Below are 19,452 nucleotides of genomic sequence, written 5' to 3'. Positions count from 1 at the left end.
CCCATGTTGTCATTTTTAAACTTTTGTACACAGTTTACGCATCATCTGCCAATAATATAGTGTTTAACACCAGTGAAGAAACTTTTAGTGGCATGTTATGATGTAGACCTATCAGACATAAAGTGTACATAAATCCTTAGCTTTCATTCAATATAAAAACAACCCAAATCTGCATGTACATCCACAGTCAAATGATGGTTGAATCAACATTGATTCAATGTAGAATCAACACAAATCTGCATGCAGATCCACGTTCAGATGAAGGTTGAATCAACATTGATTCAATGTAGAATCAACACAAATCTGCATGCAGATCCACGTTCAGATGAAGGTTGAATCAACATTGATTCAATGTAGAATCAACACAAATCTGCATGCAGATCCACGTTCAGATGAAGGTTGAATCAACATTGATTCAATGTAGAATCAACACAAATCTGCATGCAGATCCACGTTCAGATGAAGGTTGAATCAACGTTGATTCAATGTAGAATCAACACAAATCTGCATACAGATCCACGTTCAGATGAAGGTTGAATCAACATTGATTCAATGTAGAATCAACACAAATCTGCATGCAGATCCACGTTCAGATGAAGGTTGAATCAACACTGATTCAATGTAGAATCAACACAAATCTGCATGCAGATCCACGTTCAGATGAAGGTTGAATCAACATTGATTCAATTTAGAATCAACACAAATATGCATGCAGATCCACGTTCAGATGATGGTTGAATCACCATTGATTCCTAACTTATTCAATGTAGAATCAACACAAATCTGCATGCAGATCCACGTTCAGATAATGGTTGAATCAACGTGGATTCCTAACTGATTCAATGTAATATCAACACAAATAGGCATGTGAGTTGACATACAGATGATGGTTGAATCAACATTGATATAATGTCAGTAATGGTTGAAACCCTAACGTTGATTCAACATGTAAGTCACCGACCACTTTCAATGTTGTTTCAATGTCAGCGTTCAACGTTGATTCAATGTTTCTGGCTGACATTGATTCAATGTTGTTTCAATGATTCTGTGCTATCTGGGTCCCCATGAGCAACAGTCAAAAGCAACGTGCAAATACATGAAGCAATCCAGACTTCTCAAAAATGTTGCATTTTATTCAAGCTGCAGTACATAACTTTAATTAAAAAATATGTTTTCTCCATGTATTCAGCCGCAGCTTCTACTGACTGTAGCTGCACAGGTCACAGTCAAGCGCTCCAAGCAGGAACAAACCATTTCATGCAGATCCATGGGGGGGTTCAGGGCAAAAACCGATGTGTGTTTTTTGGTGTAGGAGGGGGAACATTAAATTTTTACTGCTAAAAACAATCTTTAAAAATACAATATGATTAATTTTGTATTTGACAGGACCCTGATTTTTTTAAAATTTTATTTCTATGAACAAAATACAAATAATTAAATTGTGGAGGGCCCCCTGCTGGTCAGGGCCCCAAGAATTGTCATCACTTTTCACCCCTTTACTGCGCCCCTGGGTGGAGGCATCATGTTTCTCGCTGCAGGAGGGACTGGTGCACTTCAGAACACAGATGGCTTTCTGATTAAAACAACAGGATGAGGAAATGTTAAAGTAACATCTATTGGTAACATCCTGCACGTTAAAACTTGAACACAAATTTGTGTTTTAAATAGATAACGACCCTGAACATACCTGCCAAAAAGACTGGTAAAAATGAAACAAGAAGAAACAAATTGGTGACGGGGAAATGACACTCTTAAATAGAAGTAATGTAAGCAAAAGTTGTTTTTTGTTTTTGTTTTTTTTTGCCATATCACTAATTCCAAGTATCCAAACTAATGAATGAAAACAGCTTCACTTGCTCTACACTCCTCTATTTTTGTATTCATGTTAAACGTGGTCGTTGCCTTTTATAGCGGCATGTCAACAGGCACTGGAAGAAAGATGAGGGCAAACACATGAAAACTGCACACCAAAGCACTTACACACACACACACACACACACACACACACACACACACACACACACACACACACTCACACAGTGCACTCTGAGAGTGTCCTAATGCTGCACAAACAAAGCCAGAAAAGCACCTGTCAAACAGGTCGTTGGGGAATGGATGCGTAGGTGGAGGGGAGGAGAGGCGGAGGGAGGTGCAGCAGGAAGACAGAGCAGGAGAGAAAAACGCCCTTCAAAGAGCAGAAAACTAACAGTTTGTGCATCACATTCTGGAGGAAAACCCCAGACACACACACACACACACACGCACGCGTTCAAATTTGGACTATGGCTTCCACCACCTCTGGTGATGTTCTGCCCACCGGTGCCAGAATCTTCATCAGCGTTCCTGACCTCTTCTTCATCCCTGAGTGGGTAAGTGTCATTTTGGGTCAGCGGCTGATTCTTAACAGAGTCGGGTTTTTAACTTTACTATATTGCGTTCAGCGTTTAACATTCCTGACTCAGACCACTCCTTCTTTATCTGCCAGGACATTGTCTTTTATTAGTGCTGATTCAACTTTGATCACTTTGATCCTGTTTTTTTTCCCTTAAGCTTTTCTCAACAGAATCATCTCCATTTAGACAACAATCAATGTGATGTTGGGCTGGTTCTTTAACATCTGCATCCAGTAGTGAGAAAATGAGAACTTTCTTTTGTTAAGCTAAACCCAAAACTAAATAAGCATCTCAAATCAACTTAAACTAGAGTTGTTCTTTTGTTAATAATTGTTGGTAAGTGGTAGCATATGTTACTTGGATAACATGGCTATGGTCTGAGTTTATGCTAGCAGCTTGGCCTGAATGACCTATTGTTTCTGACAACCTTGGCAACAGAAAGAAAAAAAAACAAAAAAAAACAAAACAGCAACCATTATTATTTTCCACAGCTAAACAATAACATGTAGACCAGAACATGAAGGAGGCGGCCATGTTTTTTGGGTGTACGCCTGTGCAAATTATAGGAAAATCAAACTCAGGTCCTGCTACCGTAAAAGTATATCATTGCAGATTTGACTTTGATGTTTAAATTTGAGGTCGTTGTGAGTGGTGATGCTGAAATGAATTAAACATTAATATGTATATTTGCTATTTTAAGCAACTTTTAGCTTCGATATTCAATAGGCAAGACTTCAGGTTTGCAAATAACAAAAAGAGCTAAAGACAGAAGTCGTAAGCAGGTCGTAAGAAATTTGGACAAAGTTTTTACAACACTATTGTGCTAAACTGCATATGTAAATGTTAAATAAAATAATAACATAAAAGGTTTGTAATGTTTTTATCACTTTTAATGAGGATTGCAAAGTCAAATTCTTTATCGGCTGCTGCAGCTTTCCCATTTCTCTTACTGAGGGTGTGGATGACACCTGGATTGTTGACTTCTCTCTCTCCCTCTCTCTCTCTCTTTCTCTCTTTCCCTGTTTTTTTTGTTTTGCACAAGGAAACATGGGAGATTAAATCTTTACAACACAGGTGGAAAAACACCTGCACTACACAGATATAGTTGCAGAGGAAGGTGTAAATCTAAACCAGCCATCGGGTCACTTGGTTGATTTTGTGACCCGACCGTTTACATGATCTGCTGCTCAGCAATGGAAATGTACTGATGCTGTTTATTTAACCCTTGTATGTAGAAACGGGGTCCAACCGACCCCACACACATAAAACTTGCATCATTTACCATAGTCCTCTACGTTTGCCTCAGTCTTCGCACGCACAAGGGTTAAACAGTGACACTTTTAAAGCGGGCTGGGCGGATCGAGGGGAACCAAGCCCCTTTGCCCTAAAACAGAGAGCTGAAGTGGTCATTAATAAATAAAGTTTATTAAAGCACAGTGATGTGAAAGTCAGTTTGTTTTGATCAATGCGGTTCTATTTGTACAAAAAATGTCTTTGTTTAAACATTTTCACATTTTATGATAGCAATATTTGATAGATATATCACCAGGCAACATTCTACATATGTGCATATATATATTCATACAGCTCTGGAAAACAATAAGAGAACACTTAACATTATTAGTTTCTCTGATTTTACTCTTCGTAGGTATATGTTTGAATAAAATAAACATTGTTCTTCTGCTCTATGAACTGCTGACAACATGCCTCCGAACAAAGATTTAGTATTTATTTGCAGATAATGAGGCATGGGTCAAAATAAGGAAAAAGATGCAGCGCTCCCCGGCCTCAAATAATGCAAAGAAAACAAGTTCTATGTTCATTTAGAAACAACAATGCTAATGTTTTAATTCAGAAAGAGTTCAGAAATCAATACTTGGTGGAATAACTAGGAGGTTTTCAGTGAGGTGGTCTCTTCATTTTTTTCCCCAGAGCTGAATATGTCGTAATTTAAAACACTGAGTTTATTTGATTCGCCCTATTTATATGATTCACAATAAATTTTACATCATCTGCTTCCTCCTGAGTGATCATGTGGGATCAGTGGACAGTTGTTTGCATCTGGTTGTTAGTTTTGATGCAGACCTTCATACTTGTGGTGACAGTGGGAAGGAAAACTTCCCTTTAACAGGGAGAACTGCCAGGCGAAAATTGGGTCATCTGTCAACAGTCAAAACATTCATACACTCGAAAGAGAAAATTGTCTTTTTCACATTTGGTTTGCAAATCCTGTTGCATTTTTGATTCATATCAGTAAGCAAAATTTACTGTTCTGATCCGGATGATTACCTGAAGGTAATTTAGCAAGAAGATGCAAAAACAATGTTGCTTTTTATACCTTTTTTTTTTCCCCCCCAGAAAAGATGAGGTCATAAAGAGGTGTATTTTAACAAAAGATGTGCACAAAATAATTAAACAAAAAGTTTCAAACAAGAAAGTCACCATGGAGAGTCTGAGGAGAAGGACTTTCGATTTCCCTCAAGGAATTTCTGTCAAACTTTTCACAAGACAGAATCAGTTTAGTCACCAGGTATTCTCTGACGAGTCAGTCTGAGGAAAACGACTGATATAACTAAGTTAAACAGTTCCCCTGATGGTAAGGATTTAGGTGAAGTATTTTGAGACAAAAATACATTTCTGACTGAAACATCTGTGGAGTGATTCACCGGGCTGGTCGTCTCACTTTTTAAGGAACGTTAAGAGGCACAGTTTACTCTACAGCGTTTCAAAAAGGGTTAGCCTCTTTACACAGATGAAGTGGAAACCTTTTCATTCAGTCGTTTGGAGATATAAACAGATTTATGCAAGACTGTTTCCCTGTATCAGACACTTCCTCCAAAAAGAAGCTGCAATCCTGAAACTAGATGGTATTATTAGGAAAATAAAAACCCTCCACATCATGAAAGGACCGATCAGTGAAGTACAACGTCCTGCTTGGTTTCAGTGGAATCAAACTGCAAACATTTCAAGGCTTCTCAGAAGGATAGTTGTTTTTTTCCTCAGAAATTTACCAAGCTGTGCAAACGTTCCTTTTGGCAATGGATACAGCCGACAGAGAGAAGAAATAATAAAAGTTTTGTGCCGATGTCTCTACGTGGAACGGCTGTCGTGTTTGTCCAGAACAAATTTGTTCTGTCTCTTGTTTCTGTACTGAATTGTTTAAAAGACTGTTTTGCTTTTCTTGGTGTCAGATATTTAAATTCTTTTTAATTATCTGTTTGTCGCTATTAGACATGTCATTAGCAAAAAATTTAAAGTTTCTGCAAGTATGTTCATGTTCATGTTCTTTGAATAAATTGGTCTTAAGAGTCAAACTATGTCGTTTACAGCGCTTCACAGCAGAAATACCTTTTGTCACTCACACAAAGACATTGAGACGTATCCACCACTCAACAGGGAACAGTAACTTCAAAGAGGAAAATTTGCTTTCATGGAATTGAAGGAACGTGCGATGCTTGAGAAATGTTTACAGATTGATTGTTTGATTTAGGGAATGGCGCATTCCTGTCGGGCAAACTGCAGGTTGGCTGCTTGGTTTGAAAGAAACGTGTGATTAGCTTCTCCAGCCTCTGAAACAACAATGTTTGCACAACGGTTTTATTGAGTTTCAAGAGGGGCTTTGCAGCAAACAATGTGTGGCTTTTTCTTTATAGTGGAGTTTCTTAATTACGACAAGGACGGAGGATGGATGGAGAAACGTTTCCTGTTGGACATTTCTTTAAAGTCAGTGTTCTGAGATACTGGCTCTCACAAGTCAACACATCCCTGTTAACTGACTGGTTTTTGTGAATTATTATCATTTGTCCATGCTACCTTGCAAATATTCCTCACATCTTTGAGATTGTGAGGACGTCTCTTAACTTTATCCACCTAAACAAGAAGAAAAGTTACTCTTTGTGATGTTGTCTTGATTTAGTGCCAATAATTCCATTTGGACTTATGGCCCAAGAATTGAAGTTAAGTTTTACCAGACTGTAAAATATTTTTTCCAAAAGGTTTGGGGGATTTTAACCAAGTAAGGGTTGTTTTCTTTGGGGACAAAAAGGGGAATTCTGTCTTGAAATTCCCACTTTTTATCCCACCCATATGGAGAAGTTGAGTTTCTTGTGTACTGGAGAACACAAGTAGCTGCTGGAGACGTATTATATGTTGCTGATTTATTCCATGGCAGCTTCAACTTTATATCTCTTCTTTTTGTCAACTTTGGAGAAATGTCCAGTTTTTCCATGTTTACTCTCTCGTAGCCAGCTTTATTTGTGTTTATGTGTTTTTCATATTTCAACAGATTTTCTTCTTACTGGCAACCTTCTCCTGACTGATACCTTCCAACAGGGGCGTCAAACTCATTTTCATTTTGGGCCAAATGGAAAAATCTGAATGTTCTTAAAGGGCCGGTTGTGCCAGAATCTATTAATAAAACCCACTAAACTATTAAAATATCTATAAACCGCTGTTTGATTCAGCATTCAGTCGGTGTTTCTTAAAGTGAAATAGTAATAACCATCTTTTTACTCTGATCAGTTCATCCAGAATTGATCTTGTGGTATTTTGCGATCACAGTCACAGATTTTGTGCTGACAATTTAGAAATATTTGTAAATAATTTTTACAATATTTATGTTAATGTAAGATGCTGAGTGTGACTTTTTAAAAATCAATAACAGACTGTAATTTGACATCAAGAAAGGCTGAGGCAGCAATCACTTAAACTCAATGTTTTTGACCAATTTTGAGAATGATTTGCAGTAAAATCAGAAATAATTTGGAGTTCTGTTGATTTGTGACGAACTGGAAGGACTAATCTGTGTAATTTTGACTCCAGAGGGCCACATAAAAAGCTTCAGCGGGCCAAATTTGGCCCCCGGGCCTTGAGTTTGACACATGTGCCTTAGAACAATGTCATCCCTTTAATCTGTCTAACCTCTCAGCTACTGAAGGACTGAAGGAAATATAAATAATGCTGATAATTTAAGCATTATCAATATTCATACTTTTTTTTAACAAATCAGTTCCACAGAGGCTCACATACAGTTTCACTACTCAACAATATTATTAACAATCCATCTACACTGAAACACGCTGCGGAAGATTTTAAACAAAAGAGTCACCAATCCCCTTCCAAGAGACACAGAGTGGTTTTTAATATTTCTTAATATGCTAAGCTTTATAACAAAAATACCTTTTGATAATGCAGAGAGAGAGAGAGAGAGAAAACTAAATGTTTACAGAAGGATAGGAAAAGCTTTGATGGACGTACATTTGCTTCAGCCTCATGTTTCTGTGTGAAGGTTCTTTTAAGCCCAATGTTTGTCAAAGGAGGAGAGAAAAAACTGAATGTACAGCTGGCGTGTGTTTTTCATAGCCCAGAATATTGCCTTTCACTCATGAATATATAGGAAATATGTTGATTAAAAAAAAAAAGTACAAATGCTTTTTGTGAGATTTTAAGATTTAGCCACTTTTTTAAAAATTTAGATTCAGTTAGGGACTAAAAATGAGCCTCGTACATCAATGTACTATAAAATTACAGTTTTTTTTTCCACTTTATCATGTACATCAGTTTAAATATCTATACTAAGGCTTCAAGAAATATATTTTAAGATGTATACCAATAATTCTCAAAATCTGAACTCTGAGCTACACCCAATGGTAAATTTAATTATGCCACCAGGCAGTTTTAGCTTATGAAGCTGATTTAACTCATCTAAACAAATCAGATAATTTACAGCATTTTACTGTCAGAAATGAGAGAAAATAACAGTCTGTAAGGGTCACAGACAAATGGTTGGCGGCAGACGTTTCTTGCAAATGCAAAGTAAAAAATAAAAAGTGATTTAAAAAATAAAAAGTGATTTAAAAAGTGATTTAGTTCCTAATTATTTAATAAATTAATTATTTTGTTGAGTGAAATAGTTTTTTTGTTGTTGTTGTTGTTGTTGTTTTGAGGATGTTAAGTAGAAACCAGATTTGTACTTTTAAACCTGCCCTCCTCTCTCCTCGCAGGTCATTGGGGGTTTGGTGTGGATCCTGGTGGCCTCGACCCGAGTGTTCCCAGACAATCCTCTGGGCTGGGTCATGTTCGTGTCCATCTTCTGCTTCATTGGGACGACTCTGTGGCTTCTCATCTTCGCCTGTGGAGGCAATCAGAGCAGCTTTTGGCCCGGCTTGGTTAGACACACACACACACACACACACACACACACACACACACACATAGAAAACTACACATTTCCTGACAGTCATTCAGTGTTGACAGTCTTCCTTCTTTTGTCTTGCAGGATGCTGGTTTTCATTTTGTGGCGGCGGTTTTCTACCTCAGTGCGTCGGTGGTGTTAGCCTACGTCACCATTCAGAATAAGGCTTTTTCACTAACTGACGAGATACTGAAGACCTACCAACTTGACATTTCTGCAGTGGTACGCAAAACACACCTAACTAAAGATAATCTACTTTAACAGGAGGACCTAAATATTAAAAATTTTGTACCAAGGAACTTTACTTGTTGCATTGAATGTTGGATTATTAACCTGGACTTTTGTGAGTGCAATGTCTTCACCTGCTGTAAAAATAGTTTTGTCCAGTTTTTCTTCAGGAGGGACTGGGACGTTTATCAGTACCAGCTAGTTTTGGCCCAAACCCTACAGCTGTCTGCTGAAGATGAGGAGTGATTTTATTTTCACCCATCGATCCAAGTGTCCAAAATTATTATGGAGGATTAGGGCCACGCTAGAAAAATAATAAAATTACAAGAATAAAGTCACAATATCATGACTGTGTTCTCTTAATTCCCGTATGGTTCTATGCTTGTAGTATTATGACTTTATCATTGTAATTTTTTGACTATATTTTCACTATTTATATATATTTATTATTCTTTTTAGTGTGGCTCTAAAACTCTGACGTACAAAAAAATGGGTTCAGCAGGTGAAAAATAAGGGAATGTTCCAGCAAGCGTTCGTACATCAGTACGGAAACACGTTTTGTCGTCACAATTTGATTGATTTGGAGGAGATTTGCAGGGTAAAGTGGACAAGTGCCGCCAAAGCAAGATGTGGGAGAGCGATAGATCGCGATCACAGAAGACTGTGGAATGCAGATACTGAATCAAAAATTGTTTGGACAAAATATTAGTTGGAAAGTGTGCACACTTCAGCAACCTTGATTGTTCCATGTTTTGTATTTTTCAATTTCTTACCGACAGATTTGTTTGTTTTCCAGGTGAAATGTACAGAACATTTGATAAAAATCCAAAAGACAAAAAAAACCCAACAACCCAGGAACATTTTGAAATGATTTATTGTTGTTCAGTGGTTTATTTTGTTTACATTCTTCAAATCCACTGTTGATCATACAACTACTGCAGGCATCAGGGGGATTATTCTCCAGATCAGAATTACAGGATTGCACATTTCAGTCCAAAATGTAAAATCCTCTGAGTTATTTTTACATTTTGAATTTGGACTTTTGTTTCATAAATAAAGCTACCCCTGATGTACGCCTCTCTGCTTCCTTTTGGCATCCAGGCACTTTAACGCTTCTGTTTGGATCATTTTTAGGTCATGTCCCATGTGGCTACTCTCCTCTACTTCCTCCACGCCATTTTCTCTGCCATCCGATGGAAGAGAGCCTGAAGCGCAACCTGAACCCCTCCAGACGTCAAACACAAGGAGAGACGCAGAAAAATAATGGCATATGTGACGCATTTTTGGTTTTCCTGTTTCGTTAGAACAAATGGCGAAAAAAAAAAAAAAAACTAAAGTGATGAAACCCATTATGCACAATATAAGTCGCTGTTTTGACACGATAAGCAACTATTAGGTCTGAGTGATACTGCTGATAGAAGTGCTTAAAAAATGTCTTTTTAGAAAAATACATTCATTCAGACAGTCTGAGTTGTTTAACAAATAGGAAAAAAAGATTTCAGTGTTTTCATTTCATGGTAGTCATTTGACCTTCACAAAGCAGCTGCTTTAGAGTCCACTCAACCAGCAGAAACCTTTAAAACAAAGCCAGGTACAATTTTATAATTCACTCCAGATGTTTCGACATTGCTTGTTTTTTGTTTGTTTTTTTTTCCTTATGAATTCACGAAAGTTACTTTTCAGGTATTTCCTTTATTATTTCAATAACTGCACAGGTAACACACAAAATATACGACACAGAGGTAAACAGAACCACATGAATATCAAGTAAAATTCTAATGAATTACTACTACTACTACTACTACTAATAATAATAATAATAGTAGTAGTAGTAGTAGTAGTAGTAATGACAATGTCAAAATAAATTAGAGTCAATTTCCAGTGGTCAAAACTTCTGTTTTTTTTTTAAGAAAAAAAAAAACATCCAAAGTTCAAAGTCTGACACGTCATGATCCATTTCACATCCTTCATGATCAAGCCGACTGCGTTTGCTCTTTTGATCTGTTTTCTTTACATTTTAAATGAGGAAATCATAAAACCATTAAATAAAAATAAAACAAAAAAAGAATGAAGAGATTAGTTTTTGATTAACTTTTTTTTAAATTCTATTCCTAAAGAACAATCTGTGTTGGTTCCCGTTTTTATGCTCTGTGCTGTGGAATAAATGCGGAGATTTCGAGATTGTAAATAAATGATTTCACTTTACAGGTATGTTGATAATCTTTGTCACAAAATAAATAGATTGGAAATTAGAATATGTGTTGGTTTGTTGACTAAATGAAATAATAAAAAAAGATGGACGTTGAAATGAAGTCATTTCTGATGATAAAATCAGCATTTTGACATCTATTTCAAAATATGGATGTCGAAAAACATCTGAACTTGGACTTTGTGTCGTTTTAGTAAAAGAAAGCAGCAGTTCAACACTCACTGTGTTTAATTTATTTACTCCTACTTCATTATTTTTACTTTTTGTTTATTTAAAGTTTTATTTACCAAGTCATTTAGTTGTTTATTTGTCATGTTTTGTCCATTTGTTTTATTAAAATGCAAGAAAAAACTACAAAAGTTCCTAACCATACATGTTTTATTTTAATTAAAATAAATCAAGATTCACAAAGTCAATGCAACATCACCATAATGTCTAATAAGACTTTTATTAACAAATAACTGAAGTATATATCATTTGATTTATAAACTGATCATTAGTATTACATGCACCTTGATCTTTATTGAATAATTCTAGATTTTGATGAACATGTTTATCAGAATGTACTCTTAATGATCGTAAAATATACTTTTGTCTGTGAGATGATAGAGAACTAGTTCTCATGCTGATCTAGTTGTTTAGAACATAATACAATGTATGGTTCATTGAAATACAATTTAAACCACACCACACGGCTATAAAATAGAAAACAGTCCCATAAATGTATTTCAAATAAGGCACACGTGAATGGGATTTTTGTATACTTATAAAATCTTGTCACGTACTGATGGTGGACCCAATGGATTTAATGGGAGGAACCAGCAAGAGAAGAAAGAGTTGAAGAGGTGTATAAATGCTGGGAGAGTGAACGCTGGAACAAAGGACCTAAGCTGATTGGCTAACGGGTTGCAGGTGTGAGAGGAGAGAGAGAGCAAGCAGGAGTGAGAGAGAGAGAGAGAGAGAGAGAGAGCGAGGACGAGCAAGTGTACACTACAGGGGGGCTAGGAAAATAAATCTCAGAGTAAGAAAGAATAACTGGACACAATAAAACTAGAATCACTAAGAAGAACTGAACTAAAGTGAAACAGGAACAAGGCTGATCTAATCAAAGAAAGAAACAAACAAAAAGCAAAACCCACAAAACAATTAAAAAAACCCAGGACCTGGCGAATCTTTGTTTAATTACTACTTTACATAAAACACACACCTGACTTTGCAACCGATTGAACTGCTGAAAAGATGATTTTATAGACGTTCCTTTTGCTACAACAGGCAGCAGCAACCGATGCTACGTTAGCTAAAGGCTAACGATAGCTTTTGAACAAATTAATTCTCCAGTCTGGACTAAAGCAATTAATAAAACACTGATATGATCATAAATATACAAGATAATTTCACTATCTCCCTTCCTATTATTTCATCTTGTAAAAAAACTATATTAGTGTCTTTGGATTAGGTTGTTGTTCAGCATAAAATGGCCGTGCGTTAAACAATCTGATCCTTCTTTTAGTCTCTTACAAATCTCAACAAACTGAGTGACTATTTCTGACCCAATGTTTGCTTGAAATTACTCAACTTGTGTCAGCATTCAGGTTCAAGAAACAACCCAAAACTTCCTGTGTTTCCGGTAGGGGTTCTGAAACTAACCAGCCAAGAATTAGCTTTAAAAAATCTTACTGTATCAGAGTGACAAAGCAGATTTTCTCTGAAATGATATAAAATTCTGAAACATTTTCCTACCCTGGTCAGCCGGCCTTACCGTGATTTGAGTTTATCAAATACAAACAAGGTTATAACAAAGACTTCAGAGATTACATGTGCTCATTGCCACTTACTCATTTCATTGAGGACAGTGACGTTATTTATTATTGACATAAAAACCTTGACTCATGTTATCACCAAATAAAGCCTTCTGTGCAAGAGGTCGACAATTAAAAGTGTTCGCTCACGGAAAGCCCTTTTATTCTGAAGGAAAACTTGTTTAAAAGTGAGTGTGTGCAGTACAAACACAGGGCCGCAGAGAGACCAGAGAGGGCCACCGTGTCGGTGTTACCTGAAGACGCATTCAGCTGTTTCTTTACTCAACAACGCAGTTTGTCACAGCGTCTCTGCCTTGCTGCCTCGGGTCACTACGTTCCTCCTGTCGATGTTTCAAAAGCCTCGTCACACACCACCAACTCCCGGTAAACCAGGGAGCGGGCTGGGTGCTTGTGAGGAGGGTGTGTCTGGATTTGCCCAACAACGATGAGCTGTTGTGGGAAGGGATCCCACACACACACACACACCCCCACACACACACACACACACACACACACAATAGCAGAACGGGTTTGTCTGCTGAAGCTGGCTTAGGTATAAGGTTCGGTTACACCTGCTGCTGCCCCGTTAGTTCAGAGGAGCCCAGGGTCGTTCGCTGAAGAAACAGGAGAGATGGCTGCTACCACAGCTCAGTCCATGGGGATGCTGCCCAGTGGAATGGAGATATGCACCACAGCCCCAGATATATTTTATCTGCCGGAACTGGTGAGTGGGACATTATTATTATTATTTTTTTTTTTTAAAGTCAGTTTTTGAAGATTTTATCCTTTTTGGATACTCTTTTGCAACCTATTAGAGAAGAAATTCAAAGTTCCTTGCCCACATTTCAATAAAATTTATTGCAAATGTTACTTTTATGTTCACATTGGCTTTAGGGTTCAGCCTGTTCAGTCCAAAAGGCAAACATATAAAGAGACAAACAATTTTTTAATACATATTTGTATTAATCTAAATGATGCTACAGCAATAAATGTGTTAATTTACGCAAAAGAAAGCAAAAAGACAGAACTCCGAGAGTACCGTTTGAATGTAATAAAGCATAATTTCTCCAAACTAATTCATAAACTACATCACATTTTGTTAAATGTGTCTTTATTTGTCATGAATAAAGACTTGAATTAAACTCATTGTTATTAAACCCAAAGGTTCCAGATGATCTGGATTAAAAGCTTCACACGTTTTGAGGGGGAAATAAAAGAACACAATGAAACATTTCTAATGTGGGAGGAGCGCCTACATCAGTTCACCTCTCATATTTCAGTCACATTGTGTCTCTGTTACCAATCTAAGGGAGAATGTGGTAACCTCTCTGTCTCTGGAAAAAATAAAAAATAAAAAAATATAAATCGCTCTCATAAGGCCTGGAAAAATACCTGCTGCAGGTTTCAGTGCGTGGAAGCTGTATCCAAACTGGAGGTTTAGTCAAATTGTATGCGAACAACAAATTATTGTAAGCAGAAATAATCATTTCTGAGAAAGTCGTTTTGAGTGTTTGAGCAGGCAGTTCACAATTGAATCCTGCCTTCTAACACTGTGACAACTTAGTACTAAAGTAATGTCAATTTTATGCAAAAACAGCCAACTTCATGAAACTTTAGTCCTATTCAATTAAATTATGATCAAATTATATTTACATTATAATCCAAACACATCAGATCCAGTTCAGGTCAAATGTTTGAGTTTTTGAGTATTAAAGCCATGCAGAGTTTCTGTCTTATCTTATCTTATTTTATCTTATCTGTAAGAGGGAGGGCAACATTTTCCTCCAGTCATTTATTTTCTTGGACATTTTAGTCATTTCAGTTCGGCATACAGCTGTATAATTGTGTTTCAGCAAATAAGGCTAAAGATTAACTACAAAAGTCTATAAAAACCGTAACGAATGAGCCTGCAGGAGTCTCAGCAGATAAAAAAAAGTGCAGTGACCTATGACTAATCAATAGCAAATTGCTTTAAAAGTGGTTTTTGAGCAACTATAAGGGCGAATACAATGGGAGTGGCACGCAGACATGAAGGGTGTGGTGGACGGCTCAGCTGCAACAGCTTCACTCTGGAGTTTTCAATTCCCTTTATTATTTGTCTCCTTTTCTATTACTGTTAGTTTTACAATGTTCGATCGTGTTGTGATACAATATTTATGATGTGATTCATTGTATGTGTTAAATATGCATCAACAGACACTAGTGGTAAACAGGTTTGAGGTAAATTTGCAGTAATAGTTAAGAAGATACACAGGCAGGAAAATATGCATGCACCACCATGCCTGGGTCCTAAACTGAACATTTGTCTTGACTGACCATGAATATGGGTTAGTAGTTTGAACTCTGACTGCTCCATCTCTACATTTTGAGGGTAATTTGAAATACTGCATCTAAAATGTGTATTTTAAACCAAAATGATTTGTTGGAGCATGTGTTTAGCAATAATGGGGGAAAAAACTCTTCATTTTACAGTTTCATACAGTTAAGCCAGGTAATAAAGTCCTATAGATTCACTGACCATTTATCAAAGTTAATCAACAATGTAATAACATTGATAACCTTTTGTATTGTAAGAAAAAAAATGAAGTTTTTGTTTGATAAAAAATTGAGCATTTTAAGGAAAAGAGTGCTTTTGCGTATTCACTAGTCTTAAAATTGGGTAATTAATGCTGTTGTTCCAACTAATCATGCCATTATGTTGGTAAATAAAGAAAAACACATAGAAATGTACCGTATTCACTTCACGGCTTAACCTGACAGACGCCACAGTTAGCTCTCCATAATAGCAAATTTGGTTCATAAATGTACTAAATTAGAGACGACACCTTTGATTTAACTGTTGGAATAAACTAGAATTAGGTTTTACAACCATTATTTGTCCCTTTATTTTAAAAACAATTGGCCTCAAAAAAACCCGACAGAGTTTAGTCTGTAGCTACTCAAATGACGCCATTTATGACTTAGCAAATTAAACACCGCCCACATTCCAATAAGACCACTGTTTGCTTAGTCAATAGTCAGAGAGGGATTGTCTCTGAGGTGGCGGATTTATTATTTGCCAACTGTGTTGCCACCATTTTTACTCAGTATTTTACTTTTTTTTTTCTCTCCTTTTCACACGATATTTAACTGTTTCCCATTGACTGATAGGGGTCCATTATTTGGGGCTTTTAATGGTTTGTTTTATACTAAATACTATACTGTTTTTGCATATGTGGAATTGCAAAAAGCAGAATGAGTGAACGTAAAAACAAGAATCTAGTGCGTGAGTTAATATTGGTAGAAGGAGTCACCCTCATTCAAACAACATCAAATTGACATACAGGTTCAAGCATAAATATACACTTCCTATCATGCGTTTGCTTAGAAAATCATGCAAAGATTTTGAAAATGTTCTGGGTGTGTCTCAGTTCAACGGGTTTTAAGCATAGTTCAAAAATCACAAATGGGCTAATGACAAACTCACCCTACAAGCTTAACGTTAGCCTCGTTTATCAGTCCCAAAACCAGTCGTGTTCATGTTTTAACCATGTCTAATAACCATTATTTAATATGATCTTAGGGAATTTGGAGGCAGTCCTCCATCTTTATTATTCCACCAATTGTGTTCAATGCATCGATACCTGACCGTTAGGAAATGCCCTCAGCATGATGGTACCTCCACCATGTTTGACCACAATGTTCTCAGGTTTGTTTCCTCAAGGGTGCTATCATGACAGCACATTAAACCTTTGTTCTTATGGAACTAATAATACTAAATTTACTACAAACAAATTGTTTTCTTTCTAGTAAGTTGAAGTTGATGTTGGACATTTTGTTTTCTCGATTACCACCCTCCAAGTCCATGTTGATGTTAATTTCTCTTTGCTGTGGACGAGGACAGCTGGTGTTTTAGCAGGTTCCAGTTTATGAGGCTTCATTTGTTCCTAAAGAATCTGGCCAATTTCCTTTTATCAGGGATGGTGAAACTTTGACACAGGTGTTTGTTCCAAAAAGGACAACAATCTGTTTTTGGAATGGATTAAGCAGGCTCACACTAACCTTCTAGGTATGGTCCTAACCTCAACCTTACAAAAAAGGATTTACAGATTTGTACATGGAAGTCAACCTATTTAAACAAACTCTACCAATTCTACCTGGAAGAGTAGTCAGCAAGTATATCAAAATAAGGCATGAACTTTCCTGATAGCTAAAAGAAAAAAAAAACAGAATATATGTCATAAGTAAGTTAAAATTAATTGAGGTAGATTTATAATTCTTGAACTATGGAAATATATGGTTCAAATGCATCATTATAACCTTAAAGTCAATATGGCATCCATGCCATGATGAGTGGGTGTAAACTTCTGATCAAAATTTACTTCTACTACTTCAAAAACACTCCCAAATCTCCTAAAGCTGTCATTTCAGAACCGATTCCAGAAACCGAAACCACAAAGATAGATTTAGGGTCACTCCGAGAAAAAGTGTTCCACCTTGAAACTTTCTCCCAACTCTTTCTGTCCAGGTGTTTGGAGGTTTGGTGTGGATCCTGGTGGCGTCGACCCACATCAGTCCCGTGAACCCTTTGGGGTGGGTGATGTTTGTCTCGGTCTTCTGCTTCGTCATGACCTTCCTGTGGATGGTCATGTTTGCTGCTGGCTGCCACAAGAGCAGCCCCGGCTGGGCCGCTGCTGTAAGAGCACAAGACAATGTGAAGCGAAGATGAAATAAAAACAAGACATAAGAATAGAAATGAGACTAACTAGCCTGTATTTATTTTGTATGAGCAGGACTTTGTCTACCATGGCCTGGCAGTGATTTTCTACCTCAGTGCGGGAGTGGAGTTGGCTTACATTACCTTGCTGAGAAAATCAGCTCTGCCAATTGGTTTTCAATTCTACCAGATTGATATTGCAGCAGTGGTGAGATGTTCCTCTTCTTACTTTCAGACTGTCTAGTATCTCCCTGATTTTACTGAAATGCTGTATATTGGATTATATTCTTATCCAGAACATGTATTTATACCACAATAACTCTGTTATATATCTGTGGCACATTTCTGTGGCGCAGGTAGATGTTCTGCAAATAAAACTCCAAAGTCGTCTTCCTATTCATCTGGTACTGATGCAAACAGAGTTTATTCACAGTCACAGAGTTATTTGAGCATAACAAAAAACTGCGATATGAGCTTCACATCTCTGAGTCACCTTACAGTTTATTATTATCTCAAAAGCCTCTAACACCATGGAAGTGATGTTGTGCTTCTGAAATGTCATAGCGACAGCAAAATAGCGTCATTTAATCTAACGTAGTATGTAAAAAGAAGACACAAACAAAACAAATGCTGTCAATGTAATAGCAGAAAAACTTCAATACAACATCTTTCATCCTGATGCAGTGGAACACTAAACAGGGTTTGATTTTGCATGAAATGTACGTCGTTTCATCACTTTTAGAAGCAGCCAGCATGTGTTTTTCTGCAAAAAAATATTTGATACATTACAGATTTCTCATGTTTTTTTTTTCCTCACACCTAAATGTTTCAGATTATCAACCATGAAATGTCAGACAAAGATAAAATACAAAATGCATCTTTTAATTTATAAGTTAACAGGGTAACACTTTATTCAACTGACATATGACATAACATCTGTTAAGAACATGAAGGAGTCTTCATGAATGTTTATGACTGTTGTCATGAAGTGTCATTCAGTAAATAATGACACTTTTATTGCAAAGTTGACTCTTTTAATTGACTTTTAATGCAAGTTTTAGTACAACTTTGCAGTAAAAGTGGTAAAAGTGTCACTATTTACCTTAATGACAACAGTCATAAGCATTCATAAAAACTCCTTCATGTTCATAACAGGTGTCATGTCAGTCTTATTCAAACCCCTTCAAATAAACTGTGACCCAATGCTGACCTTTAAACACAGCCTCATTTACAGCCTATGCAGAACCACATTTGGCATTTCCACCACTCATGGCTCTAACTTTAGCCTTTGTGTTTTGTGTTTGCTTTTGAAGGTGTTTGCCTTTGCGACCACACTCCTCTACTTCATCCACGCCATCCTCTCCGCCATCCGATGGAAACACTTCTGAGGAGAACCGGGAAGAAGTGATGCAAGAAGTACAGAGCGTCATCGCCATCACCGTCTGCGCACACCAAAGAAATTTACATTTTGACATAAAGGATGTGCACGAAAAGGCAACACAAACAACCCAAGTCTTTTTATTCCAACCTTATAAATTCTCATTTACAATGTTGTCAGCAACCTAAAAGTTCATAGGCTCACAAATAAGCTTTTGATCTCCATTCTGTTATGTTGGGTTGAGGCTTTCTGGACTGGGCACCAAACAGTTTAGAGATGTAGAAATAAAGTTTAGAAATGGATAGTAGAAATGTCTTTTTGTATGTGGTCAAGCAAATACTGTATATAGTTTTAAAAAACATATAGAACAAGCAATCAGTTTGGATGAACAACTGCTATAATTGTAGTTCTATGGAAACTATAAAAAGTTATTTTAATAGTGCATTTCATCATTCGTTATTTGAAAAAAAAATGTTTTTCTACATTTCAAGGATTTGATGCTGTTGTTGACTGAAGTTTAATGTAATTATAGAAAATTGAAGAGAAAGAAATCAAA

General features: G+C 36.7%; 2 protein-coding genes across 2 annotated transcripts; both read left to right on the top strand.

The window, feature by feature from the left end:
• The first annotated feature begins 2,139 nt into the window (after nt 1–2,139).
• LOC106926484 (myelin and lymphocyte protein-like) lies at nt 2,140–11,069 on the top strand. Its single transcript, XM_015001459.2, has 4 exons — nt 2,140–2,369; nt 8,396–8,560; nt 8,671–8,808; nt 9,949–11,069. Exons 1-4 carry the CDS (start codon nt 2,283–2,285, stop codon nt 10,021–10,023), a joined length of 465 nt encoding a protein of 154 aa, XP_014856945.2. The 5' UTR covers nt 2,140–2,282; the 3' UTR covers nt 10,024–11,069.
• Nucleotides 11,070–13,311: 2,242 nt separating this feature from the next.
• malb (mal, T cell differentiation protein (MAL blood group) b) lies at nt 13,312–19,452 on the top strand. The gene is made up of 4 exons (XM_015001462.2): nt 13,312–13,546; nt 17,330–17,497; nt 17,595–17,726; nt 18,832–19,452. The coding sequence occupies exons 1-4, from the start codon at nt 13,454–13,456 to the stop codon at nt 18,904–18,906; spliced, it is 468 nt and encodes a 155-aa protein (XP_014856948.1). The 5' UTR covers nt 13,312–13,453; the 3' UTR covers nt 18,907–19,452.

Source organism: Poecilia mexicana, unplaced genomic scaffold, assembly GCF_051168715.1.
Source record: "Poecilia mexicana isolate PSO_F unplaced genomic scaffold, ASM5116871v1 scaffold_15, whole genome shotgun sequence".
Lineage (NCBI taxonomy): Eukaryota > Metazoa > Chordata > Actinopteri > Cyprinodontiformes > Poeciliidae > Poecilia > Poecilia mexicana.
The sequence above is the reverse complement of the archived record's forward strand: the minus strand, read 5'-3'. Positions and strand labels throughout refer to the sequence as shown.